Source organism: Trichosurus vulpecula, chromosome 4, assembly GCF_011100635.1.
Source record: "Trichosurus vulpecula isolate mTriVul1 chromosome 4, mTriVul1.pri, whole genome shotgun sequence".
Classification (NCBI taxonomy): domain Eukaryota; kingdom Metazoa; phylum Chordata; class Mammalia; order Diprotodontia; family Phalangeridae; genus Trichosurus; species Trichosurus vulpecula.
In genome coordinates, this window is record NC_050576.1 from 45,836,271 (window position 1) to 45,848,813 (window position 12,543).

Consider the following 12,543-nt stretch of genomic DNA (forward strand, 5'->3'; position numbering starts at 1 on the left):
TGAGCTCCCTTCCTTAGGTTCCTCCAATTAGTACCTCAGCCAAAGTAGCCTGCCCACTGCTTCAATTTTGGTACAGGAGGTCATGAGGGGACCTCCTGGGAGATTTTGAGAAAGAGACTGAGTTGGTCGGTCTTAAGGTTCTCACTAATGTAATCCATGATTCTTGGTATTTCTTTCCATTCCTTAGCATGGCAAAGACCTCAGCTGAATTTAAATGAGTGGGTAATTTGAAGCCACAAGATGCCTTGAGCTCTTTTCTTAAAAAAAAAAAAGGAAAAGAAAAAAAGGAAAATCCAAATACAGTTAATTTAAACTCAGCTTTTCAAATCAATTCAACAGATTTATTAAGCATTTATTATGCATAAAATGCTATGCTAGTTTTCGGTCTTGCACCTTGATTTAACTATTACTTCTTGCTGAAGTGAAGGATAAAATTTTCCTTCTTATTAAAGATCACGTTGAACTTCTCTTTTTATCTTTTAGAGTCACTTGTGTCCATCAGGAATGAAAGTGAGGGATTCTCTCTTTCTGCACCAGAGTATGGTATTGAAAAACTTTATTATGATGGAAAAACATGTAAGGTATCTTTGTCCTTTTTTTGGCTAGCATTTTCTCCTGAATAATAAGCAGATTCTTCCCCTTGGTCCCTAGGAAGATACTCTGCTATGAAACCTTCCTACTCAGGAAAGGGTTTGAAGGGTGAACTCTGCCCCTACCCGAGTCCTGTAGTTTCTGTCCCTCACCCCACCCCCAAGTCAGCTCTCTACCTGACCACTAAATTCAGGTGTTAATGTCAACTTGGATTGATCAGCTGCATAAGGCAATCGGATGTATCCCCTTCTGATTGAAGGATATTGAGGATGATGCAGCTGGTTGGGAAACTCACCAGTCACTGCCTCTGTACCAGACAGACAATGTCCTATATTTCTTGCCTCACTACCTTCCACTCTATGTCCCCATCCTCCAGTGATGTGACCTCTCCTTCATAAATTGTTATCAAGGTCCATATCCCTTTCTGGATGATTGGAAAAACACGTGGCTTGTGTGGACAGGCAAATGCAGAAACCATCCAAGAATTCCAGATGCCCAGTGGCTACATAGCTAAAGATGCTGTGAGCTTTGCTCGATCTTGGGTTCTGACAGATGGCCCCTGCTCTAGAGGTATGAACATCTACCTTGGGTCCCAGCCTAAAGTGCAAAAAAAGGCTTTTAACACAACTGAGATTTACTGACACATAATATTGCTTTAGACATTATATTTTATGGCATTATCTTCCACAAAGAAGGAAGTTTTATAATATCCAATTAAGCAGTCTCTTTCCTTGGAGATCTTAAAGAGGAGAATAGGCAACCATCTGTCTTGGTAGTTTACACATTCACCAGATGTTAGGGGGCTAGAACAGTTTATACCTTATAGTTCCTTCCTAGGATTCTCTGATTCATGGAAAATAGAACTCTAATGGATTGCAAGCAGTTACAAGGTCTCTGCATAAATGGTTGACCCACCAGATTTGGCTCTTCAATGACAGATCTTCTAAAGCAAGAACTATGTTCTCTCCAGTCTCCCCATGAGATCGTGAGGTATTCATGAGATCATATATTTAGAGCTGGCAAGAATCCTGGAGATAATTCAGTCCATTTTATAGATGAGGAGACAGAGGCCCAAAGAAATGGTGACTTGTCCAAAGTCCCATGGCTGTAAGTGGTAATACTAGGTTCTCTGACTGGAAACCTAATATATTCTCCAAATGTGTCAGCTTCCTCACATAGTGCCACGAATGCTTGCTGAAGTGTTGTGCGGTCCAATGAGCTTTCTGTTGTTTGCGTGGATGGAGGGAAGAAGCATAGCCAATAACAAGCAGTGGTTTTTTAGTTAATAGCAAATACACACCTGCAGAACACACACACTCAGACATGCTTTACCCAGACTCCATGCTTATTCCTAAATCTAGGCTGCCTTGGTCTTGATGTTAGTAACTAGAGAGGATGACATAATGTCTAAAAAGTGGATAATGAACTTTGCACTATCTACTTCGAAAGGTCATTGTTAGAAAAGCTCTCGTAAGGCTTAAAGTACAATAAAAATGTGGATTATTACTATAATCTCTTTTGGACCATTCTTACAATTTCATTGTGGGAAGAGTGCCAGGAAAGGAGCGTCCTCTCCCAGTCTGGATTGGTACCTTCTCTACAACTTGAAATAAATAAACAAATGAATGAATGAATGAACAACGACAACGGTGATGATAGCTAACGTTCACACAGGACATAAGGTTCGTTGGCTATGACCATCGGCAAGGTAGGTGCTATCATCATCCCTATTTTGCAGAGAAAGCAATCTAGCTTTAGAGACATTAACTCTTAGAGCATTGATTAGGCTACTGGGGGAGAATGATTTTCTCAAGATCACATGGCTAATATGTGTCAGCAGAGGAACTTGAACCCAGATTTTCCTAATTCCAAGGCCAGCTCTCTTCCCCCAACTTCACCCTACTCCTATCGCTGTTGTAATTGTTATTAATTTACTTTCATACTAGGGTCCAAAGAGAGCTCTAGAAAAGCTCATGGACAGAATTCTTAGACTCATCCAATTTCAGAGTTGGCAGGGAACAGCATCCATTCATTCAACCAATATTTATTGAGTCATATTGGGTATGACGTATGAGAGAAATCTGACCTCAGAATCAGCAAAACCTGGTTTCAAGTCCCTCTGAAACATAGGAGAGAGATGCTAGAATTAGAGGAGCTGGATTCGAATTCCTCTCTTGGCACTTTCTTCTTGTTTGACCCAGGAGAAGGTCACCTAACCTCCATGAACTTTGCCAGAGAAGAAGGTTGGGGTTAGATGGTCTCGGAGGTACCTTCTAGCTCTTGCTCTAGAGTTACATTTCTGGAGAAGTGACCGCTTCTCCATGCATTTAATAAATGCTTATCAATCGATTGAGCAGCTATGTGGTGCAGTGGATTTAGTGCCAGGCTTGGACTCAGGAAGATCCATCTCCCTGAGTTCAAATCTGGCCTCAGATGCTTACTAGCTTTGTGACTCTGGGCAAGCCACTTAACTTTGTTTGCCTCAGTTTCCTCATCTGTAAAATGAACTGGAGAAGGAAATCACTTCAGTATCTTTGCCAACAAAACCCCAAATGGGGTCACGAAGAGTTGGACATGACTTAAAAATGACTGAACACACACAAAACTGTCAAAGTCTTCTCACCATGAATTCCCTATGACAATGAAATCAGAAGGCCAATTTAAAAAAAATAACATATTAGAATGCTGTGAGGAGGCAAAGAAGTATAAGATGTGTCCCTTGCTAAGAGGCTTACAGTCTCAGCAGGCAGGCATATAGAAAAGAGAAAGCCCTTTTTAAAAACAACAGCAAACAATTTGTGATTAAGGTAGAAAGAGTCACCTTGGAGTTCTCTTGTCTCCATTGGTCCCACAACCAATCAGTTGACAGATCTCGTGTACTTGACTGTCCCATTATCTCTGGCTTCCTCCCCTTCCTTGTCATTCCCCCACATTAACGCAGCCCTTCCTTACCTTTTATTTGCACTCTTGGCCAAGCCTCCTGATCAATCAGTCTCTCCTCCTCACCTTTGATTTCTTCTAATCCATCCTACGCACCCCTGTCAAAATTATCTTCCCAGCACAGTTCTTTGTAAGCTGCTTGGAGCCCAGACTGTCATTTTAAAAAATATTACATGCCAATGCCTAGTACCATGCCTTGCATAGAACTGGTCTGCTGAATAATGAGTGTGGTGTAGAGAGCCACCGCAAGACCTGGCTTGAATCCCTCCTCAGACATTTAACTTGTGTGCAACCCTGGGCAAGGCACCCAACTCTCTCAGTTAGTTTCCTCACCTGTGCCATGAGAGTGATAATCCTCTCAGAGCTGTTGGGAGGATTGGATGAGGTGATCTATGTAAATGAGGTGATGTACATAAAATATTTTAAAATGAGGTAATATATGTAAAATATAAAAAATCGGTAAATGAGGTATATATGTAAAGCACCAAAGAGAGAGAAATTAAGTCACTATATGACCGTTTGTTATTATTATAATTGTTGTCATTGCTTAAAGTTGTTAAGGACTTTAATACTAATGAGATTTTATATATATGTGTGTATAATTAGATAGTGCTTTGCCATCCCTAAAGTGCCATATAAATATTAGCTAATATCAATAATAATTATATTATTATAAAATAATAATAATCAACAATATTGGTGATAATAACATAGCTTCTCTGCCAATGTCATAGGATAGCAGAGATAGAGTCAGGAAGACCTGAGTTCAAATCCCCCCTCAGATACTTACTAGCTGTGTGTTCCTGGGAAAGTTCCTTAAACCTCCCTCAGTCTCAGTTTCCCCATCTGTAAAATCGGAATAATAGCACCTGCCTCCCAAAGTTGTTGCGAAGATCCAAGGAGACAATAACACGAAGCCTTTTGTGAGCTTTAAACTAACTCTCAGTCATTAGCGGCCGCTTCTACTGTTATTATCATAGAGAACCTCATGAAGGAGCTTGCTCAATGCCGTCATTGTAAGCAGAGGACAATGTAGAACCACCGAGTCAGTGGCAGTATTTCAAACTCAGGTCTTCTGATTCAAAATCCAGGGTTCTTTCCAGAACACTTGTAATGAAAGGCAGCTAGGTGGCACAGTGGATAGAAAGCTTGACTTGGAGTCATGAAGACTTGAGTTCAAGTCCTGCCTTAAAAAATGGCTTGCATTGTGATGCCCGGCAAATCACTGAACTTTTCTTAGGCTTGGCTTCTTCATCTGTAAACGAGGGATGATAGCGGTGAGGATGGAATGAGATCCTATCTATAAAACACTTTGCAAACTTTAAACCAGTGTGTAAATGCTCGTTATGGTTATAAAACAATATTTCTATAGTGCTTTACAATCGTAGAGTCCTTTGCACGTACGATCACCGTCCACCCTTCCCCCACCCCAAGTGGGAGAACGCCTGGCACGTATCAGGTCTCTTTGGCTTTGCCAAGGCTGCCCAGCCTGTGCCCCAGTGTGGTTGAAGCGTCATCGAGTACGGGGTCTAACTCTGGACAGGTTGCAAGTACAAAGGCTCTGCCCATGGGGGCCCCTGCCCAGCAGGGTTTTGCTGCTGTGGCTTTTGAAATCACATCAAAAGCCAAGTAGGCAGGGAGACAGGAGGGGGTAAGGAAGGAAAAGCGAGAAAAATCTCTGGAACTCACTGATGGTTTGGTTACAGCTTGTTCCTTTCAACACCAATTCGTGAGACTTGAGAAGACAATTTACCTTCAAGGAGAAAATTCCTCCTGCTCCTCCGTGCAGCCGGTGTTGAGGTGTCCAAAGGGCTGCAGAGCGGCCCAAACCATCACCACCCTTGTTGGCTTTCATTGCCTCCCGACTGGTAAGTATCCCTAGTGTTCCAAGAAAGCAACAGGTTCAGCTGGTCCTTATGGAGAAAAGGGATCAGCTGGAGAGACTACCCCACAGCCAGCTAGCACTTAACAAAAACAGCAAGAAGAATAGATGTTACCACCAATAAATGCGCCTCTCTGTGGAGCAGGAGACACTGCCTGCCCAATTCTGAGCCACATGGTCAGGATCAGGGGTAAATATTTAACAACCAGATTTGGAATGCGCACAAGACACCCTTTTAAATTTAATCTGTATTACCAACATTTTCTGCATCACTTTCTTAAGTCTAGACAATTAACAAAGCAATAAATTGAGGCTTGATTTGTAGAATATGACGATTTCCAAGGTGTAACTTCTCACACTGAAAATTTAACCATCTCTTGTGGACTAGTTTGAACCCTGGGCTGGAGGGTTTACACGATGGGTTAGGATTCAGACACCTGGTCAGAATGCCTAAAGGAAACAATTCTTGCCCAATTTTCCATCTATTGGCACTCCCCTTTCCCCAAAATTTACTGTCTTCATGATGCTCTCTGCCTATCCCTGCTCTGCCCATTCAGGCCTCCGCTCCACACCAATACCCGAGCCCACTGATTCACACAAATGGGGAATACTTTAATCAGATATATTAATTGCATGGGATCCTAAAACTGGAGCTGGAAGATGACTATATTCTTACTCCATTTTACAGACGAGGAAACTAAGGCGCTGGAAGATTCAGAGCTAATTTTCCAAGATCTCACAGGTAGACAGCCCTAGGGATAGGTCTTGAACCCAAGTTCTCCTCCTCCAGAGTCAGAGTTCTTCTCCAAGGGATATTTGCAGTTTGAAGGATGGGTTTGTTAACATAAATCTCTACTTGAAAGATTTCAGCTGGGGAGACATAATAAAATGAAAATTTTCAGGCATCTATGGAGGGATATTTTTGTCAGGGACTTGCCCCCTCATTCCCCAGGTGCCCTTTCTATCAGACCTGGGCAGTGGTGAGGGGGTAGAGAGGAGGTCTCACACACTCCTCTGCTTTCTCCTCTGAACACACAAGGGCAAGGAAACTTTGGGAGTGCCTACCCTCCTCGGGCACTGTTCAGGAGATGCATCCATACGGACACCTTGAGCTATGGGGTTACAGAGCCAGAAGGTTTGCAGTCTCAAGGAGAAATGATTTCAATAGGCTTGTTAAGCACATTCCAAGGCAGATGTATCTGAGCAATAACTATATAGTAAAGACAATGATGCTCCCTGGGGAGTGGGGGCGGGGGGCTGGCTTGATTTAGAATCTACATGAAATGTTTAAATGCTGTTTGAGTCTCTCTGGATGACTTTGTCAAGTTTGGGATGAGGGAATCCTCATTCCCCCTTTCTCCACCTGAGTCAGATTTAACCAATCCGGTGTGTTTATTGCCTTTGAGGTCCCAGGACCCGGCACCTAGATCTGGAAGGGAAATCAGCAGCCTTCTTGCCCAACCCCCTCATTTTACTGGCGAGGAAACTGAGCCTAGGGAGGTGATAATAATAATAACAAATTAATAATCGTGAACATTTATATAGCCCTTACTATACTCCAGGCTAAGGGCTTTACAATTATTATCTTAATGGACCTTCAAACAACCCTGGGAGGTAATTGCTATTATCACCCCCGTTTCACAGATCAGCACACGGATGCAAAAAGAGGTTAAGTGACTTGGCCAAGGTCACTGCTTCCCGATTCCAGAAGCATTGTTCTTTCTACTGTGCCTTCTAAGTTACAAGACCCTTCTTTTCCCTCCTGGACAGATTCTGATGCCTATTTTGCTGTTGCACCGTCGAGGTTGGAGCTAAAGTCTGAGGATGCGGAGGAGAAAATTGAGGTTCCTACCCGGTGCTCCTGTGATGAGCGGATATGCCCGGCATGACTCTGCAGTAGCCTTAGAATCTCTCCATGTGGCCACCCCTTGATGGTGCTTCGCCCAGGCTTTCTGGATGGGTTTATTTGGGTCTGGCACGTGCAACTGAATTTATTTATACACCCAAATATGATTTTCTAAAGAAATGAAAAGGTTGACCTTTGTGAAAACAATGTACTATTCATCTCAATATTTGATTATGAATAAATGTGTGAATATCAAAGGAAACAGATTTATTTTTTTTCTGATTCCCTTTACTGAAAGATGGAAAACCTTGGTTCACTTGGTGAATGCCCTTCGTATTCACTCCAGTGGCTCATAGATGAAGTGTTTATGTGGAACACAAACGTTTCATTGGACTTTTGGATGGATTATACAAACTTCTGTCATTGAGGTGCCACATAAGTGAATTTTCCAGATAACTGAAGCTTATCCCCTTTCATCCTCCAAACTTGTTTTGTTTTAAACATTTTTGGGAGAAATCTTTCTTTAATATGTTCCTCACGACTGCGCCCACTTAGAGAGTGCGGAACCTAATTAACTTTCTATTGATGACTCAGCAGCATAGTCGACTCTAACAATTAGAGTTGTCCAAAAGAAGAATGCGCTGCTGCCTTGAGAGGTGATGAGCCGCTGCCTCCCCCTCCTCCTTAGAGGCCTTCAAGCAGAAGCTGGATGTCCACTTGTTGGGCATATTAGAATGGGGATTTTTCCCCCGTGGATGGGTTAAACTAGGTGACTGCTGACGTCTTCCAACTCTCCAATTCTGTGATTCTGCAAGTATTATAAATACTAATAGTCGCACCTACTGTAAAACAGTCATGCCTGGTAGTTGTGCAGAGTTACCGAACCTCAAGTACAATCTAATCCAGTCCACACATAACCAAGGGCCCCTTCAATGACACCACTAACAAATGGTCATTCACCTTCCTTCTGTTTGAAAAAGCTCTAAGAAAATGGGAACCTTCATGCCTCCCAAGGCAGTACGTTTTGCTTTTGGACAACCATAATTTTTAAGTAAATTTTTCCTTATATTAAGCTGAAATCTGACTTTCTATAATTTCTACCTACTGTTCCTTGTTCTTCCTTTAGAGGTCAAGCATAACAAGCCATACCTCTTTTTTGGGGGGAGGCAATTGGGGTTAAGTGACTTGCCTAGGGTCACACAGCAATTAAGTGTCAAATGTCTGAGCCCAGATTTTAACTCAGGCTCTCTTGACTCCAGGACCAGCACTCTGTCACTGTACCATCTCACTGCCCTTCCTATGGAAACTCTCTAGCTTAGCATGTCCTTCAGAATAAAATGTGGAATCTAGAGCTGAACACAATACTCCAGATGTGGTCTGACCAGGACAAAGTACAGTGAGTCTATCCCCTTTCTCACTCTTGATTGTTTTCTTCTCCCAATGCAGCCTGCAAAGATGTTAGCTTTTTTTTTTTTTACTTTCATGTCATTTGGTTCTCATTTGATCACCAGATCTTTTTCAATAAATTATCTAGTCAAACCTTCCCCATCCTGTGCCAGTGAAACTTATTTCCATTAAGTTTCTTTTTATTTGATTCAGATTATGGTGCTTTTGAAGTCAGTCTCTTTTAGCTGTCCCTCCCAACTTCATATTGTTTGCAAATGTGACGAATCTAAATTTCATCTTTCATCCAACATGGATATAAACATTAAACCGGACAAGGGCAAAAGCTGATGTCCAGGGTACTCCACAAAGAAACCTTCCAGATTGACTACCTTTTGGAATGAGGAGTTTGAATCCTACTTGCTTACATTTCTCCATCTTGCCCAAAAGATTACATGAAAGACTTTGACAAATTCTTTGCGGAAATCCAGACACACTATATTTACTGCATTCCCCTTATCTATTAGTCAGAAAAGGAAATAAAGTTTGTCAGACAAGACTTGCTTTTGTTGCTGGCTCTTCTGGGACCACCATTTTCCTTTCTAATTCCTCATAAATTATAGTTTAATAATACTTTGTGGAATTCTTTCAAGAATCAAAATCAACCCCAGCGGCCTGTGGCTTACAAACTCCAACTTCTTCCCTTTTTTGAAAATCAGGAAGATATTCTCCCATTCATCAGGATAGTTCAAAGATCACACCTGCCATTTCTTGTGGTACTTTAGGATGTAGCTCAGTTGGTCCTGGGAGCTGGAATTAACACAAACCAGTTAAGTGCACTCTTGCTATCCTCTCTCTTATCTTTGGTTTCAAACTTCCTTTGAACTGTTTTTGTTCTCAGTCCAACGATCATTTTTCTCAGAAGAAAAGACAGAAGCGAAATCAGGGTTGAGTAGTTTTGCCTTCTCATTGTTGTCCATTATTATCATATCCTCAAGTTTTGTATCATTTGGAATTCAGCAAGTGGATCTTCTTTACTGGTCAAAATCAGATCCAGAATAGAGTTTTCCCTTCTTGATCCTTACACCTTTTGAAGAATGATATTTTCACCAAACCAAGTCAGTAAGTTATTACCCACTCTGTTTTGGGGAAAGAGAGAGCCCCAGATATCTCAAGAATAATTCAAATCTCCCATCACGGCAATATCATGCTTCTTTGTCAGGCTTGTGATCAGTTTCCTAATCCCTCATTTATTTCTTCTTTCTAACCAGATGGTCTAGAGTACACATCAATGACAAAAATCACTTCTGTTTCTCCTTCCTTTGATTTTCACCCAAACGCTCTCAACCATACTTCCCACCTACTGCTTCCTAGATGTCCTCACTAATATACCTTACTATATAATGATTCCCTCACTCCCTTTAACTGAGCCTGTTTCTTTTGAATAAGCTGGACCCATCGAGAGCCATGATCCACTCATGAGCTCCATCCCACCAAGTTTCAGTGATACCTATGAAGTCAAATTTGCCCCCTTGTGTGAGGACCGTTGTAGCTCCTCTTCTTTGTTGTCTAAAGATTCCTTCTAACTATATTGTTTGTCCCTACGTGAAACACCAGTTGAGATTGGTGGCTGTCATGATGGACAAGCCTTGGGAAGTTCCTTTCAAAAGGAAAAGGAGTTATTAAAGTTATTACAGAATTAGTGTATATGATGGCTAATAGCTAGCATTTCCATGGTTCTTCAAGGCTGCAAAGTGATTTACAAACATTATCTCATGTGATCCTTACACTAACCCTGAAAGGTAGATGCTACTGTTGTCCCCCTAATAAACTGAGGCAGACAGAGATTAGGTGACTTTCCTGGGTCACACAGCTGATAAGTGTCTACAGCTGGATTTGAACTCAGGTCTTCCTGATTCCAGGCCCAAGGATCTGTCTGTTTTGCCACCTCACTGAATATCAAGAAAATATATTCATAGAGGGAAACTTGGGAATCTGGGTGGTGGGGAGTGGGAAAGATAAGGAAGACAGCATTTGGATGAAGATCAAGGCAGAGACAAGAAGGCAGCAGCCAGGTAGTATAGGGGATGGAGCAGTAATACTTGGAGTTTGAATCCTGCCTCAGATACTAGCTGTGACATCAATAACTCCCATTAATAAAGTACCTTAAAGTTTTCAGAGCACTCTGTTCACATCATATTTTAGACTTACAATTCTCTGGTAACAAGGATTACAGGAATTACTATCCCTGTTTTATGGATGAAAAAACCAAGCCTTAGAGAGATTCCATAACATGGTCACATAGGTAGCAAATATCATAGGCAATATTAGAACCCAAATCTTCTTGATTTGTGTCTACAGAACAAAGTTTGCCCGAGATGGTTTGTGCTAGTCTTTGAGTGTCAATTGGTAAGAGAGGGATTGAAATACAGAGGGAGGATGGTAAATTACTGAGAAAGAGGAGAATAGCATTAACACTTTCATTTAGCCAGAAATTTCCACTAACTAGAAAATGTCTTTGCCATTTGTTAGTTAAATAATAGCTATTGCGTACTTCATATTTATATTTTATATTTATTATTATATTTTAATTATATGTAATATAATATATATTTAGATAATATATTTAAATATATTTATTATATATTTTATATTTATATTATATTTATTTATATTGGACATCCTAGCCTCAGCAGAGATATGATTGAGTGTGATTGCGCATTTCATATTTATATTATACATTTATTATTATATTTTTATTAAATATAATATAATATATTTTATACAATATATTTAAATATATTTATTATATATTTTATATTTATATTTATTTATATTTTATATTTATTTATATTGGACATCCTAGCCTCAGCAGAGATATTTTAGTGAGATTGCTTAAACCAGGATTGTTCACATAAACCCTAGACTTGGAACTTTGCACCCAGAAAACATAATGTTGGTCTTCCACATTGCCTCAGCAGTCAATGGAAAAAAGAAGAGAAGGGGAGGGTGTAGAAAAGATGGGGAAGAAAAGAGAGCAAGAAAAAGATGCCTCCTCAGTCTAATCCAATTAACATTTGTTGAGTGGTTGCTATAGGCAACCATGAAGATCATAAGATAAAACATTTAAAGGTCCAAGAGCACTTAGAAACTAAGCCCCTCATTATACAGGTGAGGAAACAGCACAGAGAGTTGGAGTGATGTATTCAGTCACATACCTACTAAGCATCTGAGGTGGGATTTAAGGCCAGGTGTTCCAGACTCTAAGAGTAACACTCGATCCACTCTATCATGCCAGAGACAAGTGAAAGAATTTGTTCTGACAAACAAGTTTGTATATAGATTTAAGCTAATGGAATTTATTAAAGGAACCGGAGCTCTGATTTATGCATCATCTCACTCGAGCAAAACAAGAAAGCCTTTTTGTCTCAAATTTAAACTATCATTAACGTTTCTAAAATGCATTAGTCTGCTTTCTGGCTTGGTAAAGTGCAGCTGCAATATTTTTTTACAATTAGCAAAAGACTCCCTTCCTAAACAGTTTGAGTCCCACCCCCCACATCCAATAAACTCCACAGATTCTGTATTACCTCTAGGGTCAATAGAAATTCTTCTGATTGGTATTTAGGGTTCTGTAAAATCTGGTCCCATTCAAATTTTGAGTCTTCTTTCACATTACTCCTTTCCAAACACTCTCTATAATCCAGTCCTAATGGCCTATTCACTGTTACATACACATGGCACCCCATCTCCCATCTCCATGCTTTTGCACCAGCTGTCTCCCATCCCCTGGAACACCTTCCTTCCTCTCCTCCGTTTCTGGGAATCCTTGGTTTCCGTAAGGACTCAGCTCAAGCACCTCCTTCCTTGTCAGGCCCTTTTGGTCCTCTTAGCTGTTAAC

At 40.8% G+C, this 12,543-nt stretch overlaps 1 protein-coding gene across 8 annotated transcripts in view; it reads left to right on the forward strand.

Annotated features, from left to right (window-relative positions):
- The window catches only part of LOC118846179 (vitellogenin-2-like), a 66,570-nt gene extending 59,049 nt beyond the window's left edge, over nt 1–7,521 (forward strand). For 4 of the 8 annotated variants that reach the window (XM_036754459.1, XM_036754458.1, XM_036754461.1 and 1 more), the window contains 4 exons: nt 484–581; nt 1,002–1,161; nt 5,238–5,399; nt 7,184–7,521. In XM_036754459.1, coding sequence (XP_036610354.1) covers nt 484–581; nt 1,002–1,161; nt 5,238–5,399; nt 7,184–7,302 — 539 coding nt within the window. In that variant the 3' untranslated portion in view covers nt 7,303–7,521. Of the gene's footprint in view, nt 1–483; nt 582–1,001; nt 1,162–2,141; nt 5,400–7,183 lie in introns of those variants that run through there. The other 4 variants (XR_005010170.1, XR_005010171.1, XR_005010172.1 and 1 more) reach the window with 4 other exon arrangements.
- Nucleotides 7,522–12,543: the final 5,022 nt, after the last annotated feature.